Below are 25181 nucleotides of genomic sequence, written 5' to 3'. Positions count from 1 at the left end.
TTAGTTTATTAGAGCGTCTCGACAGGCAGCGTCAGTATTTAATGAGCAGTATTTGATCTCACAAACATCAGGCTCGGCTGTGGACATGAAGAATGAAGCCTTTAACCAGACGTGAGATGAGAAGACGATGAATGGATTACAGAGTAAATGAAAAGGTGATCAGCAGGGCTAAACACCTCCTTGTTGTAATGTCACAGCAGCTCAGATTAGCTATTCAGAGATCAAAGAGTAATGGTCAGCTGATCAGCTTGGCTTTAGGAAATTTTTTATGTTTTTCCTTTTAAATACATTTTAGGATTTTTGCAGAGCTCTTCTAGTCTTACTGAACCATAGATATTCACACATAAATATCAAATTTGGGAAGAGAGCCGCAGCAATGATCAAAATAGTTGATGTGATTTAGATCAGTCGATTTTGTCTGTGTTTTCTGTGTAGCTGCGTAAAGACACGTGACTGTTCTGGATAAATGTAGAGGCCTGGGGGAAGCCTGCTAATAGGAAATAAAATAGGACCTAAGACTGACCCTTGCTGCACATCAGAGGTAATGTGAGCTATAGACGGTTTATGATTGCTTAGGTTGTAATGAAAAGGGATTAATAAAACTCCAGTGGCTCGCTCTCAACCACAGAGTGCTGAATGAGAGCTGACCTGACACTAAATTGAGTGAACGCTGGCTTCTGCCAGGCAAAGAAAAGAATTTTAGTTAATATAAAATATTATGACATACTGCCAAACTAAAGCATTATGATGCTCCCACGTTTTAAATCCCAGCACTTGAGTCCTGTTTTTTCCTCTGGTTCGTGGTTTTGAGTTGTAAGCGTTCTCAGTTGTTGGGGTGTCAGAAACCTTTGAGATGCAGACAGCTGACTAAATGAGATGAGGAGGAAGGAACAGGTCACGCTTTGGGGAGACCTACCTCACGTCCATGGACTGGACCCCATCTGACAGCTCGTCCACACTGCTCTTCTCCAGGGGTCCCAGCATGATGACGGGGGCTTCAGCGGGAGTCGCGGCGTCCTCCTCCGGGGCGACAGCAGCTTCACCTCGCACCTCGATTGCTGCCAACATACACAGGAAGTCTTTACTCGAGGTTATAAAAGAGGTGCTAAAGGTTTGATCCCGGCCTCGGATATCACAGTTCAGCATCACTTCCTGAAAATGAATCCTGAGAAATGCTTTATAGTTGCAGTAAATTTCGCACCCTTTTTCAGATGTTCCACCTCTATCAGTGGTGACAAGCATCTGGATGAAACAGTGGAGACTCCAAACCTCCACCAAGGCTGAAAGTTTCCCAAATACATCGTTTACGCTTCTTAAAAGGAGGAAACTGTCTCAATTTACAGACTTTCAAAGGATCTCTTTATTTCCACATTTTCAAAAATTCAAGACCAAACTTCAGACAGAAACATTCATCAGACGTTAACATATAGACTCTTCAAACAATGACACAAGTAACCGGATTAAAAAGTCTGACTGGAATAAAAATGCTTCATGTAAACACACCAGATTCTGATCCGATCACGTTACTGAGGATAAAAATCTCTTTCCGATCGAGTTACACTGATCATTAATTAATGTCCACTTAAACACTTCTTTTGATTTTCGGGGTGAAACTATCCAAACTGCACGTCTGTTACGTCAAACGATGACGTCAGTGAGAAGGTAGGTCCATTGGAAGACGAAATACGACAAAGTCAGAAATGTGAGAAATCACAGCAAGGTGAGGATGAAAGCAGAAATCCAGAGATCCAAATCACAATCCTACTTTTCCAGAAAACTCGACAATTCTGTGCATGTCAGAAATGATTTACTCTGTTCGGACGCTGGATGCACGTAAATGCACGTCATGATCACATTACCTTATTCAGGGTGATTATCTTGCTTCATAATTATTTGCAGGGAGCGGCTTTAACCACTAAGAGTAGGAGGTTTAACCACCTCAAGCCAACAGCGTTCCTGAAACTATGATCAACAAAGGCTTCATTAATTAAACTTCACTGCAAACCTCACAGCCCGCCGGCCCTCGAGCACAACGAGCTGAGCCGAGGCTTCCTGGATATTTGTGATTTTATTACAGGTTTTGTTTTAGGCATGAGCCACAGCGCTCTGCGTCCTCCCTCCCCAGTGACTGCAGATAGAAATGAGCCAGCAGCTAAATCTAGTACAAGACACTGTAGTTTCTTATGACTTCGATATTTCTGTGCATGGTTAAAAATATCAAATAAACAAACAAAATCATTCCTGTTAAAAAAGCAGTTTTACACCCTCGGTCAACTGTTAGTGCAAACCATTTTTACACACATAATGATGCGTGGGGGAGAATAAAAACCAGGCACCCTGAATACATTTAATAGTTTCTCCTTCAGTTCAGAACCACCGGTTATGTTTAAAGTATTTAAAAGATGTTCATAAAACCAGGTGGAACTCCCTGCCGGCGAGGCCAGTGAAAGGAGTGTAACAATGTTCCTTATAAATGTTTTATATCATAATGTTTCTGCTTCAGTGTAAAGCTGCGGTGATTACAGAGTGATTCACTTCAGCTGTGCTGATGAAGGCGTCGGCACGCGAGTCCGTTCAGGTCAGAGAGTTCAGAGAGTTCAGCGAGCGCTGCAGTTTTTCCCCTCAGCGTTGGCTATTTATCCCACCTCCGCCCATCAGGAGGTGCTGTTCCCCCACCTGTGTAACACTGCTGAGTCACACTGCAGCTGCCAGTTATCACATCCAATTTCACAGAGAGGCCTGATCGTGGTGGAGAAATTAGATTTTCAAAAACGCTTCCCATCCAAAGGACGACAGGGAAAAGGACTCTGAACTGCACTGGCGTGGAAAATTAAGTCATTAGTTTTGTAGTGTGTGTGTGTGTGTGTGTGTGTGTGTGTGTGTGTGTGTGTTACATCCATTTACCTGGAGCAGCAGATGGAGGCTCCACTTCACTCTTCCTTGTTCTTTTCATAATCTCCTCAATTCTCTGCAGAAGCAGACACACGGCTGGTGTTAACAGAGAGAAATAAAAGACGATCACATCAAACTTTTCGAGTTCATGTTGTGTCATGATTATCCATCTGCTCGTAAAAGTGTCTGAAAACGGTGCAAAAAGGGAACAAATAGAAATCCAAGAATAAACAAAGAGCCGGAGCTCCGTTCAGCACATCCAGGATAATTTTCCTTGTATGGCTTCATTTAATCTGACGTCTGTAAGCAGTCACATGAAGGTCGTTTCAGAGTCTGACAGGTTACAGTAAATTCATAGACGACAGTTTTTGTTGTTTCTCTGCGACGAAGTGAAGAACAAGCAAACATAAAAACAGAATTAAACAAAGGCTTAGACTCTGATTTAAGGTCCACAGAATGTTGCTGTGTTTTGGGATCGTGTATTAATGCCTACAGAAGAATGAAGTTGTTTCAAAATCGCAGCCAACAGGAAAAAAAGGAATGACGTCGCCTCATGAGATAAAGATTTGATCATTTCTCTTCCAGGAATGATGATCCATTGTCCTGAGAACTGATTGGGGAGGGCTAGTTCTCCGGTATACGTTACCGTGGTGATGTACCTCAGTGAAACTGAACAATATAACTTCAAATGACTCAGGGAGAAATAACTGCTGGTGAGGTGAAGTGAGCAGAACTGCGATAACGTTCAGGTGAGTGACTGAAGAGACCAGAGAGAGTGTGAGTGTACCAATGTCTGCAAGCAGCCAGCAGCTTCAAAGTTATGTGTGACGAGTGGATCTCTTGCCATTGTATACGCAGCTTTAAAAGTGAATCATCGTCACATCCCTGAAAACCCCAAACCTTAAACCTTCAGTTACCCCGCTAAGCCTCAAAGCCTGCCTGGTAGCACAGGGAAAACAGGGGGCAGCACATCAGGGGAACAGCAACCAAATTTAAACATATCATAAGAATAAAAAACTGTCTGAAGCCAACTACGTCATATCTGAGTCTCCTGAAACTGTCTGGATCCCACGTGAGAAAACATCTTAAAAGGTGAATTTTCTGAGCTCTAGTCTGTGATTAGTCTGTGGAGATGTTCGGTACCTTCTTCCTCTGCTGTCTCTCCTGCTCCTCCTGGATGTGCAGCAGCTCTCTCGCCTGCCTCTTCCTCTCAGCCTCCCTCTGAGCTCGCAGGAAGGCCTCCTCCCTCTGAAAAACACGCAGCCAATCACATTCTCGCCATTCTTCAGTTTACAGCGTGTAAACATGAGTTACCTGAAAACATACAAGAGTCGAACCGGAGACCCGCCCCCTTTGCTTCTCTAACACTGTCATGGCCGGTCTTACCTACAAGCTGTCGATCTGCACTGATATCATCATTAATCACTCTTCATAATTACTGTAACAATAAATCAGGGTTTAACCACTGCACCTGCAACCGAACAGGTTAGAGGTAGAGAATAAAGATATGGTACTACAGCTTGTGTGTCTGCTCTTTGCATAATTCACCAGCTTCTTCTTTTAATACAGTTTTAATAGTTTTCATTCAGCTGGCATTCATAAATCACAGATTGGGGCTTTTGTCTCCAAAGCTTTACTTGATTAAGTTTTTTTTCTCAGTAGTTGGAGTTTGAAAGTTGAAATTTGGAGATAATAAACTCCAATTTTGACTTATTGATATAATAAAAAAGCTCTTTCATTGGCAGAAACAGACTTCTGTACTTTACCATCTGGAAGAGGGACTATAAACAAACATAACAGAAAGAAGCATTTTATAATGAAATTATTATGGCATTAAATAAACTGCAGTAATAATAGAAAAAAAATTTATTCACATTTTTTAAATTTATTTTATTTGTTTAATTATTTACTTTTTTATTTATGCACCTTTTTAATTTTTTATTTATTTAATCTTTTAATTTTTTTGTCTTATTTAATCTGGTTTCTAGTTGTATTTATTTATTTTTAATAGATTTTTGTTATTTCCGTATTTCTTCTGACATTTTTTTCTGCTTCTGTGTCCGTATGGCATGAAGCTTTCACCTACACGTTAACATTCATTTATAATATTAAATCAAGACACACAACACCCATAACTAAAGAAACCTAAACACACTCAGAGACATAAATCCTTCTTTTACAGTAAACTGAGTCCTAACGTAAATGTATTCAGAGCAGGGTAAGGATAGCAACGTGGGACACTTTAATGTAAGTACATCAATAAAAACACAAATGCATGGGCCAAAGTGATCTGTGAACATTGTTAACAATTATTCATTTGAGCTGAAACTATGAAAACACTGAGCAGCATCACCTTCGTAACAATAAAACACATCATAGGTCGTTTCATTCACACGGACCTCTCTGTCCAGCTGATCCTGCATGTCCTTCCATCTCTGCTCCTTCTGCCGTCTCTCCTCCTCCTCCCGTCTCACCTTCTCCTCCTCCCGCCTCACCCTCTCCTCCTCGGCCTGCTGTGCCGCCCTCTCCTGCCGCTCTCTGGCCTCCTGCTGCCTCCTTTGCTCCTCCTCGGCCCTCAGCCTGCAGAAAACCACAAAGTCTGAACTTCACAGGGCGCCACAGACGAGACAAAGATAATCATCTCTGACAATTTCTATTTTTAATGCATTGTTAATATTGTTGATTCAGTATACACAGCAAACAGTCAAAGTAATCAAATCAATGACTTTTTCTACTCAGTCTTAGCTCTGAATAACGCCAGCTACAAAAGTGCAGTATAAGTACATAACTAGTCCCTATAAACAGGACAAAAAACACCATAAATCTCCTGTTTATAAATTGAAGCTCTTGGATATTCTCCATTTTGTTCCATCTACAACAATCCCTGTAAACTTTGCATTTAACAAACTATTCTGTGTTTAATTTTCCTCATCAGAACTGGAGCAAAATGCTGTATTTTGGACAGTATTGACTGCTATGATGGAACTATGAGTGAAACTCGATCTAATGTCCATTAAATGTTCAGCGATTGTAAGAAAAATCAAGAATCATAATGTCTAACGTTTCACATGTTCAGATAGAAACAGAACAAACCAGAAACATCTGGGTCCAGTGAACAGCTGTGTACGAGGAGCACTCACCTCTCCTCCTCCTGCCGCTGTCTCTCCTCCTGCTCCTTCTGTATTCGGGCCAGACGGCGTCTCTCTGCCAGCAGTCTGGATGCCTCCTCGGCGTCTGTGGTCCCACCCACGCTCCTTCCTGTGGGCGTGCCCGGAGACTCTGTTGGGGAGGATGGAGAGACACAAAAAACATAAAAAAACAGTTTAAAAGATTTCAAAAAGCCTTTAAACGACATTACAGCTTCATAAATGCTCAGCTAAGGGGACCATCTCACCAGAGCTTCTTGTTTTGCTTTTTTCTCTTCGACATTTAGAGTTTATCATTCGCCTGAATTATGCTGAACATGACCAAAGGAGATTTCTCCTTCACCAGGTGGATATTTTGACCACTATCACCGTCCCCTGAATTCAATCGACATCAATAAAAAACTGATAGCTTAGTTAAGGCGGCAGGTGTAAAGTTACTGCTGCACGTATGTCTTCACCTGCATTGAGTTCTCTGCTGGTGGATTTGGGGATCTTCTTCTCCGATGTCTCAGATTTGGTGGATTTCCTCTCCAGGGTGCTGTGACCTTTGACCTCGTCGGTGCCGGGGGTGGTGGCTCTCTGCCGGAGAGGGGAGGGCGGGTACTGACCAGGGGAGCAGGGAGACTGGGCGCGACTCCTGCTGGATCTCACCCTGAAGCAACCAACAGAGTCACATCAAGTCACCTGTGCTTCAGGTGAAGTGTGCGTGTTCATGTTCAGACATGAGAGGACAGAAAACTGGCACGTGACTATATTTGGGACAAAATGCCCATCCCGTGGTTAGGTTTAGGCTGAACGTATGTAAACACACAGTGTGTGTGTGTGTGTGTGTGTGTGTGTGTGTGTGTGTGTGTGTGTGTGTGTGTGTGTGTGTGTGTGTGTGTGTACCGTTTCGGTGTGGCGGGGCCCTTGCTGTTGGCCCTGAAGGAAGAACTGCGGCTTGGTGTGTTTGCTGACTCCCCCTAAAAGTCAGATTTCACAAATATTACTGGCTGTATAAACACATGATAATCAGAACATCAGGACTTCGTGAAGCTCTTGTTATAGCCGTGTAACTGGAGACCCATCAGTGAGGATGAGTCAGGATGAAGCTTCATCATGCTGGATGCAGCTTACTCACATCAGTAACGACTACAACATCAGTTTGTGAACGACGTGAGCAGTCGTTTTCCTGCCTCATTAAAACTCAGTCCTTCCTTCCTGTCCGAAGCATCAGTGCAGAACGACAGAGGATCCTCTTACATGCTCGTTAGCTGGAATAAAACTTCATGAATCTCAAACAGTTACTAAACAGTTCTGACTGTGTAGATGTTTGTTAGCATACAAATGAATTCATTACTGAAAGCTTTACTGGCTTTTTGACCGGTGTGGCCCAGTTTAGTAACTTGCACATCTTTAATCCTGCAGCTACGTCCTGAAACTAGTCAGTACCGAGCAGGAACCCCGTCTGAGGCTGAAATAATGAGGTGGAATGAAAAACTATCAGCTCATCTAATGTTTGCTTGAGGCTGGCTCTGACAGAGAGTCCCCACACACTCAGAATTCACAAATTTACAGCAGAAATAAAGACATTTAGAGTTTGGTATGACTGCATGGGGGGATTTTTCTGTACCTCATGTTAAGGTTTAAAGTTTGGGGCTTGGCTGCACTGTCTGACACACATGACAACACAAGTGCAGAAGCTCCCAGCTGTATACTAATCTTCATCTTAGCTCCATGTGCATGCACTTCCTTTTTTAGCAGTTTTACCCTGAGAGGCTTAAGACATCAGCAGAGTCAACTATAACTCTAACCCTAAAGATAAAAAGAACAGCTTTAAATATGTAGTACTTTACAAACAGAGTTCACACACTGCTGCAGAAAAAGTGTGACAACAACAAATTCAAACAGAGGTGCAGACATTAGGCTAAAAGACAAAACAGAACAAAACTAAAGAAAAGTTCAGATGCACAAAAACACAAAACCCCACCTGTAAACATTCAATTAAACACTTTTATAACCCAAGAAAAAATAAGAAGAATCCAAGATAGTGTTTTAAATAAAATAGTGTTTTATTGCTCTGTTATTTAGCACAAGATTTCTGTGTCCCTGCATCGCGCCATAATCATTCCACCCTATTGTTCACATATGACTTCTGGCTCTAAGAAAAACACAACATGGTCAAAATGTTAACACAACCGGAGTCCAAACACCACGTTTCATACAGGTAATGCCTGTTACCTGGCTACAGTGCTGACACTCAGACTGCAGGACGAATACACAGTCCTGCAGTTATTAACCTCTTACAAAGAAACCAGAGACTTACAAAAGCAACGGCAAGTGATTCACCCAGCAACACATCACACAGAGTCCACAGCTCTGAGAGAGTGAAGGTTCATGAGTCCTATAAGATTACCACACAGCACAACAGTTGCTAATGTGTCCTTTTAGCTCCAAACACCTCGCTTACAAAGAGCTATGTGGTGTTATATGTTAGTGTGTGTGTGTGTGTGTGTGTGTGTGTGTGTGTGTGTGTGTGTGTGTGTGTGTGTGTGTGTGTGTGTGTCTGACCGTGGGTGTTTTGGCTCTGGATGTTTCTTCGGGGAACCCAGCGATGCTTCTGCGGTTGGAGGAACTCCTGGTTAGTTTGTGGTTGTTGGATGAAGCTGTTCGATGGGACACAAAAGACACTGATGGGTCAAAGACGGACACACAGAAATAACACGTGAAACACGTTTACAACATACAGACAGAGACACAGATGGAGGAGAATGAGACGCTCGGTTAGGAAGACACGTTGTGCAAACAAATGAGAAACCGTTTCTGCTTTTTCTGCTGACTCTAACCGGAGAGGCTCACTGCGCTTCCAGATAGAAAAAACAGCATTAACTTTTTGTCCCTTAAAAACACAAGTAAAATATTTTTAACAAGTAAAAAGCTGGTCTTTTTAACACATGATGATTGATGTAAATTAATGTTTTTCTTCATGAGTTCCAGACAATGTCGGGAAAATGCAGCTGCGATATTGTCTCGAGGTGGAAATCGTGCGCCTGAGATGTGTTCAGGTTAGGTTGTATTAGGCGAGGGGTGATGGAGGACGCCTACAGTTACCTGCAGGATCCTAACATGTATGGATAAAGGAGCTGGCAGGTTAAAGAGTACATAATGTCTTTTCCAACATCAAACTGAAGGTGCTGCAGAGTCGCTGAGATTTGTTTCTGAGGCGACTTTCATTTTGTCATCGTTTTCCCAGATCTCACAGGATTTATGCACCCAGCTGCATGTTGCATGGTTAGAGGGGTCTAAACCTTCTCCTCCACCCAATAAAACACAGACTCCAGCCGTGTGGGGTGAGCCAGGAACAACAGCTTGTATCTACCTACTTAACTCTTTCATCATTTGCCAATCAACAACCTAAATGTCTCAGGAAGTTAATTCTGCTCACGTGGACGCAGTGTTTTCAGAAACATTTGATCACTCACCACAGATTGAAGACTGAACAGAACCAACTTTAAGGGTTTTCCTTACTTGGATGATTGAGCATGAATCAAGTTGGCTATTTGCTAACATCCAAATATTTGAGACAATATGGTGCTAGAAATAATTCTGCTGCCGCCCCCTGTGTGAAAACCAGCCGTGCAGGTGATCAACTCAACACTGGCACCTGTGAAAAAACCTGAACAAGCTCAGAAAGACGAGATGGAGGTAACGACTAAGAAAGCAAAGACTGATCTAAGGAGATGATTCAGGTGAGGGAGCAGATGCTTGTTTGTACAGGATGTGTCCTGCAGCTGCTGAGGAGGAGCACAGGGAGACAAACAGCAGAGGAATAACTGCCTACATGCATCAACCTTGATGTTCTACCCAAGTTTATTAGATCCATGCTGCAGAGTGCTGTTACCTATAAAGCAGGAGTACTGTCTGTTTGGTCTACAGGCACAGAGCTGAAAGAACTCTTATCTGCGCGACTTCTTCACACTTTTACTTTTACATGTATTTGTTTTGATCTGAAACACTGGAAACAAAGAGTTAAGCCTGAATCCTGCTCTCCAGTTTGGTACTCGGGACCTGAAGGTGATTTTTAGTTTAAGGTTCATAAAGTCTCACCTCTGTCCAGTGAGTGAAGAGCAGCTGAAGAGTTGGAGAGCTGTTTGTTGATTGGCTGATCAGATGGTGGAGACAGGAAGTCAACCGCTGAAGTAACACAAAAACAAAAAAGCGAATCATTTAAACGGACACACACACCACAGCGACTTAAACAGCTGCTGCTCGGTGTAAAACTGTCCAGTGAACGTCCGATCCCAGCACAAACACCCCTCACACGACAAACACAAATCTGCCGGCTCACGCAGAAAATAAACCCACTGATCGATGAGCCGTGCAGGGCGCTGAATGAATTAACCTTGGTGATGTAAGACAGAAACGAAACAGCAGCAGAGACGCACACACACACACGAGGAAGTGCTTCATCATGAAATGGAGGATGATGATAGCGAAGCAGCGACTGCAGAGCCATAAAGCTGTGAGGTGAACGTTTCAGAGACGAGAGACGCGACCGGACAAAAGCAGGACTTAAAAACTCCGTTTGTGATCAAAGACTTGATCTGCTCTCTGGGATTCTCTGGGATTCTCTGGGATAGCGATTAGATTTTAGGAGTAAAGGATTATTTTCTTTCCAAATAATCCAAGTTTGCATGATTTTTTTATTCACTTTTATCTTCAGGAGAGTGTGTTGTTAACCTGTTTAACATAAAACATGTTCATTTTAGCGAGCTACTATAAGTAAGTAACAAAAATAATAAAATATTTACTATCAGTAAGTTCATTCATAATCTTCAAAAAACGATTTAAAAAATGTTTTACCTCACAGTCACTCAGACTTAATGTCACAGTTTTTGTTTTATTTTTTTCATATTCCTAAAATATTTGTTAAGTTTAGTCTTTGTTGCCTCATTAGTTTAACCAATTTTACTGTTTTTCTGTTTCTTCTAGTTAATTATACCCTAAAATATCTTGTAATTGTTTTAACTAAATGCTACAAATGTTTCAATTAATGTAATTAACTTAAATACATTTACTTTGATCTGATGAATTCAGAGAAAATATTTATTGATAAACAGAAAGCAATGAGCCACAGTTATCGTTTATATTTGTGTGTTTTTCCAGCTTAGTGTTGTTACGATTTAAATGATTAAATAAAGCGGATTTTTAGGATTTTTATGTACACATTGCACTCTGTGCACTCCGAGTCGGCACTCTGTGTTTTTGAGGGTCGAAGCGTCATTCAGCGTTACGACTGAATTGAAATATTGAATTGACGTAGAAGCGCGGAGGAGTCTTTACTGCATGCTTACACATCACAGCAGATAACAGTCAGGAGGATATTTTCTGGGCCAAAGGAAGTGTCCCGAATGTAGATAATAAATAGAATCAGTATCAGGATAATATTAATAATCAAGGCAGGTGTTTCTGTCTCTGTCCTTCCAGGAAAGGAGCAGATAAGAGGGACTTGAACGAAGAGGAGACTCGAAGGGACACAACAAGACGGCCTGTTGGTTCTGAAAGAAGATAGTCGTAATAATAATGTGTTATTGTTGGGGTATAAAACTGTGGCCCGATTCAAAGTCATCCTTTCTGTGAAGCAGACCGATGGTTTACATCGAGGTCTGTAACTTGTAATATCAACTGCCGAATCTTTTTAAGTGACAAATATTTCTCCTGTACTTCTTTGATTGAAACAGTGTCCTGACTGCAGTTTTAAACTCTGATTCATTTACTCTGTTTCTCCTGAAATTACTACCAAACAACACAGGAAAGGTCTTTTTTTGTTTTTAGGGGTTTTGTTTTTGCCTTTCGTGTTTTGTGCAAAAGTGCACCAGCAGGTCAGGCCGAGTGCAAAACACCATGGAGGTTATTTGAGTCGGTGATATGGGACAGTAATGATCACATGGTGTCTGTGTGTGAGAGCGTGTGAGGTCTAATAAGTTTCACAGATAGCTGCAGGGTGAAGTCTGCTATGATTTATGGTGTGTGTGTGTGTGTGTGTGTGTGTGTGTGTGTGTGTGTGTGTGTGTGTGTGTGTGTGTGTGTGTGTAGTAACAGGGTGTTTCATAGACAAAATTCCCTGCTGAGAAAAATACGTATGCATCGCTAAACAAGGCCTTGGGCCAGGAAGACAGGAAGTGGAGCAGCCCTTTGTTGTGGGGGTGGGAGAGCATGTGTGTTGCATACGCAGTTATGTGTGGTGGGGCTTTCAAACCAGATGCTCATTAGACAGTAAGAGGAGATATGACGGCACTGTTGATGAAGATGGGTGGAGAACACCGGCAGCTGACACAAATAACACACACTGAGTGGGTCGGAGGTCACGCATTTGATTGGTTTTAACTCTTTCCGATCAGCGCTGTCACCACTGTGTGAAGGTCAAAGCTCCTGTAAACGTTAAAAAACATTTAGAGCTCTACAGGGATTTTTTTCTGAGTAAAGATTTCACACATTAAGGATTTGGGAACATTTTTAGCTTTAAAATGTCTGTAAAAACCTTTGAAAAGTTAAAGCACAATGTTGTCCTTTGATGAGCAGATTCAGCAGTGGAGGCTGTTGTATGGCCAGATAATAAATGATAATGTAGTTACCTGTACATGTAGTAAATATAACCATACATACACCTAAACTCTATGCGTGTTGAGCTTTAATAAAAAGCTTCTTTCGTTATCACCTTTTTTAAATTGAATATATTGACTTGTTTCTTTCAGCCTTTCTTTATGCTTCTGCATAGATCCTCCTTTTCTGTGCCACATGTGGCACTGAAATATGTTAACATTTACAACTTTTACTCAGAAAATAAATGTGTTTACAGCCTGCTTAAAAAACGCTGCCTCTGGATAGTTTCCTACTTCATAACAGCAACAGATATTTTTACAATTTACTTATTAGAATTGTTTTAAGGACAAAGTTAGGCTTGTGCTGCTCTGACTGAAAGTTGGATGGCGAGGAAGGCGAATGCAGCTGCAGCTGTCTGCCAGGCTTCACCTCAGTTAACTGGAGTAACTCATGTGGACCAATGATATTGATTACTGTGCAGTTAATTGTACTAACACATTGTCTGTGCTCCAGTTTTGGTGAATGAAAGTCTAATAACTCATTATTAGCTATCTGTGTCTGTATGAATGCCGGCTGGTAACAAAGCCAGCTATTGTTAGCTGATAGCTTAGTACTCCACCCTCTCATATAAGCACGGCCACTCTAGCTAAAAAAAACAAAAAAATACATGATGGCTGACAAAACTCACGTCCACTGAGGTGTGCCAACATACTGCACATGCTGCTACATTTACTGCAGAGGAAACCTGTGCAAACTTTTTTGCTGCAACTTTGTTTACAAATATTCAGATTTATATTCCAATTTATCGCTGGTGGAGCGCGTTTTATTAGGTCCTCTAAGAACAGTCGTGACAAAAATCAGTGCAAACATTTTTAAAAGGATTGAAATATAATACACACGACTATCACACACTTCAGGATGACGCTACAGCTACGAACATGCAAACAGAGGATCGACTGCAGGGTGGCGGTGGGTGGGTGTGGCACACATAGTCATGTGGTCTGTACCGTTACGGGACTGGCTGGCACTGGAAGCAGCAGGAAGCTCATTGGGCTGAGCGGAGCCAATGGCATGGCAGGGTGGGGTCTTAGGGTTACCTGGGCAGCAGGTGAAGCAGAGCGGAGAAAGCAAAGCATTACATACTCACACACACACACACACACATGACAGGCATACAAACAGAAAACAACAACCAAGCTCGGTGCGCACACACACGCTGGGTTAAAGTGAAAGAGGCATCAAAATCTGTTCAAAAACATTGTAAAGGCAAACGAGCCAACAAGAGGGAGAGTGAAACACAACAAAGCTGTGAAGCGAATACGTGCAAAAGAAGTGTCACTGCCCTCTCAGGGAAGATCTAAGATCCTGTTCTCATCATGTGGAGGTTCAAGCAACATCTGCTGTAAGAGAACTGTTTAAACTACCATGTTCAGCATGTAGGCAGATGTACAGGTTCTGAACAATGACGCTGGACATTTTTGTAGTTTTGATTCTTTACACCACCACAGAGGATTTGAAATCAAACAGTGAACATGTGTTATTAGAGTATTGGATTCACACAGTCTCCCATTTTCAGTAACTTAACTGACTGACAACCAGCTGGCCGGCTGAGGCCTGGTTCCTCATTATTTTATGACAAATTCAGCAGATAAAAGAAGTGGAGTGTGCCGGTAGCTGTTCACTGAAACTGTCACTGTGACATCCAAAGACACGTCAGTGCAAGTGAAGGAGGCCGTCATTAGGCCGACAGGCCAAAATAAACTCTCTCCGATCAGGCACAACATTATGACTTGTATAATATTGTGTCCAGCTGTTTGCAACAGAAACAGCAAACACATACAATGTGTTGTGTATTCTGACACCTTTCTACCAGGAATGACCTTTTTTGCAATTTCAGCTATAACAGCTCATCTGTTGGATCGGAGCAGAGCCGGCCTTTGTTCTTCATGTGACCCTGTCGCTGGTTCATCACTGTTCCCTTCTTGGACCACTTGATGCGCTGTTAGCAGTGTTAGCAGTGTTAGCAGTGCTACGATGAACAGATAATCTTCATTATGGCACTAACAGGTGTCATGATGAAGAAACAATCAGAGTGATTCCCTTCATATGACAGTGGTCATGACTATTAAGACTGATCGGTGTATAAAAGACAAAAAAAACCTTTCGTAGTGGCCAAATCAATAATCTGGTTCATTCTCAAAAACAAGGAAGACACTGGTGAGCTCAGGGACATCAAAAGGCCTGAAAGACCACAGAAGACAACTAAAGTGGACGATTACAGAATTCATTACTTGCTTAAGAAAACATCCAACAACAACATCTAACCAATCAAGAACATTCTAAGAGAACATAGGTTACATTATGTAAAAGAGAGTTTATAAAAAGATGCAAACCATTTGAAAACAAGAAGAAAACATCTAAAAGAGTTCTGAAAGAAAGTCTTTGAAACCAAGATTAACCAGGACCAGGACGACTGGAAGAGGCAAGCAGCTCATCATCTGAAGCATAACACATCACCTGTCAAACATGGTGCAGGCAATGTTTTGACATGTGTATGTGTGGCTGCCAGTGGAAGTGGGTCAGTAGTATTTATTGATGATGTGACTGCTGATAGAAGCAGCGGGACGAGTTGTGAAGCGTACAGGGTTATACTCTCCTCAGATTCAGGCAAATGCTGCACAACTGATCAGAGCTCCACAAGGCCCCGTGGGATTAAAGATGAACGCCTGCATTTCAATCACATGTCGGCTGTGTGATTTAAACTCCACTGTGGTGGTGTACAGACGCAACATTAAAAAGGAAAGTGCCATTGTCCAAAAACGCATACACAGATATACTGCTGGGTCCCTTTGAATGCTCCTGTATTAACATCACCCGGTGCCAGTTCGGATCAATAACCGTAATCTCAGTGCTTATTTTTAAATTATTCCCCCAAGTCTTGGCAACAAGAGGAGAAAAAATCCTTTGAAAATGGACACACATAAAAGAAATCCTAATATTTTTTTCACAGGGTTGTGTATCTGCTGTGATCCCGGTTGGGTAAAAATCTGCAGCAGCTGCTATCACGGCCTGAACACCTTGTTCGAATAAAGTAGCAGCTCATTTTGGAGCTCGGGACCAGAGGAAAATACGCAGCACACAAACACACACACAAAAACACACACTTTGCGTCTTTGGGTGAGTGTCTGTCCTTTAATCGAGCTGTAAGATGAGCTGGTGCCGTTTCTGCTGCAGTGAGCGTTCTGCCGGGCCCCACAGATCCCAGAGCAGCGCCTCTTCCCCAGTCAGCCGGGCCGGAGCCAGAGGAGCTGCCTGGTGGACCCGATCCCGGCTCAGCTGGTGGGTACTGTGAATAATTGATGGCGTTATGAATGCACCACAGCATAGAGCCAGGCTCGGGCCGACAAGAAGACAGAAAACATCTCAGAAAAGAGTGACGGTGAAGAAAAGAGATAAAATACGAGTGATGGAAGTTGGCTCAGTGAACAGCCCTGTGTCGCACTTTGTTTATGTGTGTCGCCTTGTTGCGTTCAAGGTCTTCTGAGAATTAGTCCTGCATCCCAGCTCGGAAATAAAACACACAAACATAAAAATAAGCCGGCACCTGTAGCACGTTTAAACAGCAGTTTACAGGCACAGCTTGACCCCGTCTGATCAGGCTGAAGCTTTATGAACTCACTCCGAGTCTCTCTAAAGCCTGAAGGGGTCTGGAGACAAAGCGTTCCTGCATTGCAGCCTCCCCACCCTTTTCCTCCACTGCCCCGCTGTGTTTTCTCCTTCTCTATATCCTCACTTCACCTGCTCTTTGTCCTCTGCTTTTACGTCTCCACCCTTTATTCCCACAGCTACCCCCCCTTCTCCTCCTGACCTCCAGACCTCCTCCTCCTGAAACATCTCTCCACTTCTCCATCACTACCAACCCCCCCGAGTTCTAGAAATCAAACCCACCCTCCAATGACATCATCATCATTTCTGTTGGTACTCACCCTCCACTCCATCAGGCGGTCCTCCCCATGTCCACCGTTTAGGCCTGTTATCCAGGTGCTCCCGGGCTTCTCCTCCACCTCCTCCTCCTCGCCTTTCAGGGCCCCCGGCTCTTCGGCGTACCATGGCCTCCAGCCTCTCCTGCTCGTTACGTTCAGAAACAGGGAAGAAGAGAGATTCTCTTACCGAGCCATCGCTACGGCGACGGATGCCGGGCGATGCACTCGGAGATGGCTGCGCCATGGTTACCGCATGCAGCAGCAGCGGCAGCGGCCTCGCCCCTCTTCGCGCTCGTCTGTTTGCTGTCTGCTGGTGGTCACCAGCCCTCGCTCGCCCGTCTGCCACTCAGTGATACAGCAGCTCTGTTCGCTCTCTCTCCTCCGTCTGCCGCTCCCTCTCTCCCTCTCCCCCACCTCGCAGTTCAATTCACTCCTCCCTCTCTCTCTTCCTCTCTCCCTCTCTCTCTCTATGTCGATCACCCACTCCCTCTCTAATGACTGAGTCTGTTTCTGAAGCACTTTAGTCAGACGGGAGGAGGCAAAATGCAGCCCGTCACCACCCCCACCACATACATACACATGCATGAACACACACGTTTACACAGGGGACCATGCCTGCACACACACACAGATGGTGGGTGGATCAGAGATTGATACTGGTTGCATTTCTTTCATCCTTTTGCCTTCCTCTACCTTTTCCTCTGGACTGCATGCATGCTGCAGTGTGACAATAACCATTCCTAGAAAATAAAAACACACACTCGGCACTGGGGAGTGACTGGCAGACACAGATTAGTAAACCATGACTGGGTACAATTATTAATCTTACATCATGCTCACAGTTTGAGGAAAACAATAAAAATCTTTCATGGATTTGGGCCTGTATGAACTCACAGAGACATTTCTGTTGTATATTAAAGAAATGTTATGGCGAGACAGCTGTTATTCCTAATGATTTACATTCTTAATGTCTACATGCTGGAGTCACGGTGAGGTCCTTGTTCTATTATCTGTGGGAAGGATTTTGCTCCAGATCACAGAGTGAGAGCCCATTCAGCACAATTTTAACTTATCACACATTGACACACCCAAATAAAATACTATAAATTGCTACATGCAACCTAATTCTGTTTTGCAACACTGTCCTTGAGCAAGAGAGAAACCTAAGCTACTGGGAAAACAGACAAAGACCCTGGATGCAAACCTCCTGCCCTCTGCTGTGAGCTGTGTGCTGCTGTTACTATAGAGGACCTCGCTCCTTTGTTCCAGAGCATCATTATTACTTAGTGAATGTCTGATTGCCCTATTGTGCTTACAGCTGTAGATGCACTGTATGCACATGCAGAGTATTTCACATGCAAAATACATACAAATACGAATGTGAAAATATTTCTCCCTAAAACACCTTGTGGCCTCAAGTGACGCCTCAAAAATCCAACCATTCAGGTGGACGTTCAGCCAAGAAAAGACTTCATAAAATTTGGATTCTTGCATTATAAAAACGCACCAACAGCAGATTTTTTAAATAAACCACACAGTTAAAATAAAAACACCCCGTCAGCATCTGCAACGCCCAGACCTGAGATGCACGGGACAAATCCAAACTACTCTGCGCTGCATGCAAACGTGACATGTTGACATTTCCAAAGTTCACCTCACTCGACAACAGCTCGAGGCTGGTTCTTATTTTATCGGCACTTCTCGCTCTTTGTTAGCCGGCATCCCAGCCACAAAAAAACGACAAAGTTTGTTGGCTCTGTCGTTTGAAAAAGAGATATATTGACAATTATTTTGAGATGTTCAATATAAGAGCGTTGAAGGTCAGTTCAGAGGTCGAGCAAAGTGCAGCGTTTATTTAAGCTGACAGGTTCACTAGAAAAGTCAAAGAGCACAAGACGGAGCTGGGCAAAGGGCTTTATGTGCAGACAAGCAGGTGAAGGTAAATACGCACAGGTAAAGATAATCAGGGCGAACGGACAATAATGAAGGAGGAAATAATACCAATGGAAGACATCCAAGAAAGCCAACCTTCAAAGTAAAACAGGAAATAAACAAAAGACCGCTAACACTAGAGACACAAAACTACGGCCACAAAAAGAAATAACAAAATAGTTGACTGGCGCAAAAACTCAATATAAAACTAAACAAAAACCAGAACAACTAAAGCTCTGCATTACAAACAGCCCTACAAACCTCAATAACACAACACCAGGAAATAAGTCAGAAAATCATAGATCCCACGTCGAAGCACACGTGAGACCTCTGAAAGGCAGAATTCAAATATATATAAAACACATTTATATAAATCTAAATGTTTTAAGGGGCAAAATAAGGAGTCAATTACCTGAAAAGTTAAATCCAGGGAATAAATTCATGGAAGCAAAGTTAAAGTCCTCACTGGTGTATTAAAAACACTTAATTAGGGTTCATTTTTAGATTCATGACTTTGTCGGGTTTCCTAATGTCATTAAGTGACGGACACTTATTTCTATTTTGACATTCATATTTGATGAATATAAACATGTAGGATGCCAAATAAAGGCTCCAGGCACCTTAAAGAAATCAGACACATTCTGAATCTAAAATGAGCTGTTATTATATTCAGATATATTAAAGCAGTAAATTGAAGCCTTTTAAGATTAAAGAATATTTCAGGTTCAGGTATATTTGTAAAGGCCCCTTTGTTTTATTTTGATATTTGCTGTTTTTCATATTTAAACTGTTTATTTGTTAAAAATAAATAAATGTTAAATGTTTGCAAATTTGTTGGGTTGTCCGATTGTCCTTCTTTAGAAAACAGACTTTTATTTGAAACTATTTATATTTATGTAAAAATGTAAGACCAGAAGAAAAGCATTTTCCATTTAGTGATGTTCTCATTGCCTTACGAGGTAAATATTATCATCCCTGCATTTATTTTTATGTGTATTTATTATTTGTTTATTCATATTATACCTGTTTGTACACTGAGCTGTTTCTGTGTTTGTTGCAGAGGGTAAAAAGTGAGCCGTCTGCTTTTTATGTGGCTCAGCTTTCTGGTCATACTGGATTTCCAATCATCGACCATTAAGGTGGCCCATGCAGAGTAACTGCCCAGGACAGAGCTGAAACACTGCTTCAGTGTACTGTCTGTATATGGAGTGGGTGGAAATGCCCCACCTCAGCACTATGGGGGTGGGGTGAAGGTGTATGCACAGTCACGCACAAAACTGCAGGAGGAGGGAGAGGCTGCGGGGGAGGGGGAGTCAGGACTTAAAGGGAGACAGCAGAATGTGATGAAGGTGAGGGAGGGAGTGAAGATGTGGGAAGAGAGTGGAAGATCAAAGATAGAGAGGAGGGCTGGGATGGATGAGCAGCCTGCAGGTCCCCTCATAACTGACTCCTGATGAGTACTTTTACTAGAGTGCAATTTGCTTTATTTATCAGCGGCAGAGCTGATTGAGATGATTTACAAGGCAAACGTGGCAGAGTTAGTCATAATGGACTCGTTTACCTCTGCAGTGCTGAATGTGAAGTAAGCCTGTCTGATGAGATGAAAGGATTCAACACAAACCGTTCATGAGACAAATAAAACAAAGAGTCGAGTGCTGCAGGTGAGCTGTCAACAAGACACGGTCAGTAATTAATAACACTACTCAAAGTGATAGTATTTAGACAAAAATGAACCAGGTTCAGTTTTTATCTCCAAAATAACCTCAGACTAATATTAAATCCATTCTGCATATTTTATTCTTGGGCTTTATTAGAGTAGCTTTGCATGATTCTCAGTTCAAAATAATCTGGTTTTATGTTATACTGAGCCTTTGTGCAGCCCCTCAGCTTATCCTCTGTCTGAAACGATCCACTTTAGCTGCTCCCACTATGAAAACGCTACGTCCACATGAACAGAATCAGCTTTTTGGGATTGTTGGCTGCCTCTCATAAACAGAAGGTTTGACCATATTACCCTCCTCTGCTTTGGTTTCTGGGAGGTGCTGCTTCACACCACACAGAGTGAAGCAGGTCCCGGCGACATACTCAAACGGGGAGGCATGATCAAATGATGGAGGTCAGCCGTGACAACACACCCACTGTAGCATCCCTCCCCACCACACACATCTAACATGGTGGAAAACTCCCGAGCAGCGTGCACATGACATCACATGAGAAACCTCAATGTACACACACACATTAAATTTGATTTGTACGAGGCCAATTAATAAATCTGAGGCGTTATAAAGAGTTAACTGCAGAGACAAACACTAAAATAATAAGTCTGCAAAAAAAAGGATTTAAAATCCTTTTTAAAGGATTCTATTATCTCTAGTTTTAAAACCACTAAACTCCAATGCAGAGCTGGAATAACTGAAATTCATCAACAGACGATAAAAAAACAACTATTCCGATGACTACTCATTAAAACGTTATTGCTTCTAAAAGGTGAGAGACTTTAAAACTTCTTTTTGGGATAGGAAACATTTTAAAATCCAGGTGATTCTGACTGGTATCTTCTCCTCGTTTTATTCCTGGTTTATAGATTCACCTAAAAAGCACAAGAACCCCGGTTCGATCCTGGGAGGAGACAAATCCCTGTGGGGTTTGTGTCAGGAAGGGCGTGAAACATCAGCCAAATCGAGCATACGAGGCTACCCGCTGTTGTGACTCCTTGTGAATAAAGGAGCCATTGAAAGCAGTTTTTATTTTTGTTTCATAGACAAAACTATTTATTGACTGGTTCAGAAAGGCCCGCAGTAGCCTCTAACACAAGCCTCGTGCAACCAAAGCTCAGTAGCACACTGCACCACAGAACATGGAGGAACTTATCTGCTTTAAATACTGACAAATGATTAGTTAGCTAATGAATTTATGGAGCTGCAAAGGATTACTGTTATATTTTTATAATGGATTCATTGTTTTTCATCTATCAGTGCTAAACGATGATCAAAAATCTTCTTGAATGTGGTTTATGGGTCCTGGTGAGGTCTCTCCTTCCTGGTACAATCAATATAAATTTAAAAAATGCATCCCGCACTGTGACTACAAGCTATTTCGTTTTAAGTACTTTGCTTTGTTTTAGTTTGGATCCTGCATTAACTCTCTCGTCACGTGAAGCACTTCGATCCTGCAGCTTTGCTCTCCGCTTCAAAGGTGAAATATGTGCTTGTCACAGCATCGACTGTCTGTTCCAGTAAACGACACACGATACGCTGGAGGTGATGTCATCGTCCCGTGAGCCCAGCTGATCATTATATCATTAAGTTATGCATATGAGGCGGAAGACACGAGGTGGAGGAGGAGGTGGAGGCTGTTAGCAGTCAAAGAGAGCCTCCACATCAATAGAGATAATAATCCCCCTCCTCCTCCTCTTCTTCTCTCTCCTCTCTGTGCACCACCTGTTAACCCCTTGTGTGCTGGTTAGCTTTCCAACGACCACCAGAAATGTATGCTCTCGATACGACACAGCCGATCATTAATTCAGCAGTGTAATAACACGAGTCAGTGGTTTTAGGCAGAGTGATGCCCACTCATGACTCACGCAGAGTGTTTCACTGCTTCTGAAGAAGACGAAGTAAAAACAGAAAGAGCTCGTCTCAGCAGCTCAGCAGGATCCCACACCACAGCTACATCATCATATCTGCTGCACATCCGTCTGTGAATCTGAGTCATTTCACAGGATTATGATTTAAAGAAATAGTCCAGCAAAGGAGACAATTACTGCCTTTGTCTGCAGTGTAGTAGGAATGGTCATATAAGAGATCGCAGAAATGCTGAATGGCTTATGGATTATTTTTTAATATATACTTTTCCCTTGTTGTTACCAGCGCCTGCTAAGCTGTAATGTGCTACTACTGCTAGAAGGTGGCAGTAATGTGCCTCTGAGCCGTTTGCCAGCTTTTATCAAGCAGCACAAAGAAAAATTGCTTCGACAGAGAACTTCTAACAAAGAAGAGCTCTCCTCTTCCACACAGAGGCCAGGATGAGTGGGGCTCTGTGGAGCTGTAGAAACAATGCAAACTTTGCAGCGTAAACATTTTTCTTTTGGAAAATTTAATCCGGTTTTTAATAACAGTTGCTCAATAAATAGTTCCAATTTTTGATTTTAATGAAACAGCACTCTGTAAGTGCTCCACATGTCACTGCTTGATTTCAGGCTAAGTCAGCCTCACTGTAAGAGAGCTGTTTTTTTCAGCGTGATGCGGTATATGTGACACATTTAGCTGCATTCACTGTATTTATTCTTACAAACGCGCCCAGCTGAAGTGCAGACGATTTCTGCACAGTGGGATTAACAGGAACTGGAATTCCTCCCTTGTAGCGACACTGGTCCCACTACCTACCAGGTCTCAGGCCAGAAAAGTGTGTGGCCTGATGAGATCAGATGCTTCTGTACAAACAAGAGAAACATGCAAAGCCAAAGTTGACTACAGCCCTCAAAAAGTCGTGTGTGGAACATCTTAAAAAACATGAGCGAGAATGACGCCCAGTGTGTTTAGAGAGGTTTGAGTCGGTGGTGGAAAGACACAATCTAACAAGCCCAGTTAATTGATGAAAATCTAACTATAATTTTATTTGAAATGTTCATTCTTGTATTATAGGATTTTTTTTATCCCCACGTGTGCTAAAAATGTGGTAGAATAAGCTGTGGGACAGGGAAGCACCCACAGCCAACTGAGGATACAAAAACAGCGCCAGTATTGTGACAATATGATGTAGTGTGATAATTACAGAGGACAGTGAAAATATGAACTGGACTTAGAAAGAAATGAACTAAACAATCTTCAGTCCATTACTGATCTCTACTTCAGGCGAATCAGTTTGAAACATGAGTTGATGTTGGCGTAAGTTTAATTCAATGAAGACGCCTCTGAGGGCTCAGCGTACGAGGTCAGAAGACGGCCTCCAGAGAAAGATGTAGAAAATCAGCTGTGCTGCAGACTGGAGATGCCCAAGAAGATAATCATGAAACGCAGAGTGGCCGGACTAAAATCACAGAAGAGAGCTCTTCATACAAGAAGTAAGAATTTTAATTTTGACTTTCAGGTGACGCAGTGGCCGCAAAATATTGGAACTTCAATCACAGTTCAGCTGAACCTGAATATTAATGCATCGCTCATCTACACATAACACCACAGATGACTGCTTTCTGTTATATCTTATTATATCTCATATCCTGGTTTGTCTTTGGTTGCTGATTTTTTCTGCCAATAAGGTGAGGAGAGAATTTCAAAATCCCAAACCTGGAGATGGTGCCCTGCTCAGGAAAACAATAATGTCCAGTAACTTTAAGTCTGCAGACAAGCAGCCAGCTAAACTTTTCATGTTTCAGCTGAATGCACACAATTGGTCTGCTGGCAGAAAGTCTTTAGAGCTTCTGCATTAATTACTCAGGACTTTCCTAAGCTCTGGTTCAGCCTGACAACACAGCTGGAAACACACTCACTCGATTATGGATCGACACGGTTAATAATTCAGTGTTGGAGAGCAGCGAGCTCACAGACAGAAAAGGGAAAAGAGTGATCAGTGGTGGAAAACAGAGAAAGCCTGTCTTTCCAATAACTGTCCTGTGATCAGGTTTCTGAAGAGGGGAGATGAAGGAGGAGACAGTCTGAGGGGAGCACAGCTCAGATTTTATTTCACTGAGAAGCATAAAGTCTGTGTGACCTGGGCTGGATGATAATCCAGTTTTGACCTTCTTGATGATTGATTACATTATTGTCTCGATGCTGTCTAAATTAATGATTTCATACTAATGACCTTTTAAAAACTTACAAAAGAGTATTTTTCTAGCTTAAAGCTGCCAATATCAGATACACGCTGTGTGGCTAAGGTACAGCTAACTGGCTAACTACCCTCATGATAATAGCTATTACTGTAGAAATTAAATGTTAGTTATATATGTTTGTTTGTTCTAGAAGATTTATCGATGGATAAAATTATCTGACACTACAAAGAATTTAGCATCATATTGAAGTAATTAGGCAAGCTAGCCAGCTAGCATTCCTACTGAGGTATGAGGGCTTTTCTTGCTAGTTCATGCTTCGCAAGTTCATTTGAGAGTCTGAACCTCTCCAAGGTGGGAGGACACAGTTAGTATTTTCCCCTCAAATACATTTTTAACCCTTAATTTCATTTACTGGCCTGTGCATATGATATGCATAATAACAGAGTTCTTTACAAAACAGATTATTAAAAAAATATATTTTAAGCATAAATAAAACACTGAAATAAACCAAAGATCACCCCACAGAGAAGACCTAAGTGAATCATACCCGGCATTTAATGTCTACAGAGTAGGGAAAAGGATGTGCCTGGAGTCAGGCAGTCGGAGCTCATGTTACCTGCCGAGAGCACCCGGCTCCCACGGATCATTTTTAAAACTGCTGCTAGCTGGCGAGGCAAGAGGCTGGTTGTTAAACTAGGGGGGTGGACATCTCCAAAAACGCCAGACCTTTTGTACAAATAGGCAATATCTTGATAAATCACATATTTGAGGTTAACCACAACTACATTCTCGACTAAAAACATCTTAAAGGTTTATTTTGTGTCACAGAAACATTAATATATTCAAAATGTAAGAGTTTGGCCCTACTTTTGATTT

The 25181-nt window shown here is 42.2% G+C and overlaps 1 protein-coding gene across 5 annotated transcripts in view; it reads right to left on the bottom strand.

Annotated features, from left to right (window-relative positions):
• Positions 1–25181, bottom strand: part of LOC120746924 (ensconsin-like) — a 32856-nt gene that overhangs the window by 2983 nt on the left and 4692 nt on the right. For 2 of the 5 annotated variants that reach the window (XM_040052471.1, XM_040052472.1), the window contains exons 5-15: positions 16607–16745; positions 13628–13717; positions 10125–10211; positions 8589–8707; positions 6927–7000; positions 6497–6690; positions 6033–6171; positions 5292–5472; positions 4036–4140; positions 2905–2968; positions 917–1058 (exon numbers count right to left, since the gene is read on the bottom strand). In XM_040052471.1, the coding sequence (XP_039908405.1) occupies positions 917–1058; positions 2905–2968; positions 4036–4140; positions 5292–5472; positions 6033–6171; positions 6497–6690; positions 6927–7000; positions 8589–8707; positions 10125–10211; positions 13628–13717; positions 16607–16745 (1334 nt within the window). The remainder of the gene's footprint in view (positions 1–916; positions 1059–2904; positions 2969–4035; positions 4141–5291; positions 5473–6032; positions 6172–6496; positions 6691–6926; positions 7001–8588; positions 8708–10124; positions 10212–13627; positions 13718–16606; positions 16746–25181) is intronic. The other 3 variants (XM_040052473.1, XM_040052474.1, XM_040052475.1) reach the window with 3 other exon arrangements.

Source organism: Simochromis diagramma, unplaced genomic scaffold, assembly GCF_900408965.1.
Source record: "Simochromis diagramma unplaced genomic scaffold, fSimDia1.1 OVJJ01000606.1, whole genome shotgun sequence".
Lineage (NCBI taxonomy): Eukaryota > Metazoa > Chordata > Actinopteri > Cichliformes > Cichlidae > Simochromis > Simochromis diagramma.
Note: the sequence above shows the minus strand (reverse complement) of the source record. Positions and strands in the feature narration are given on the sequence as shown.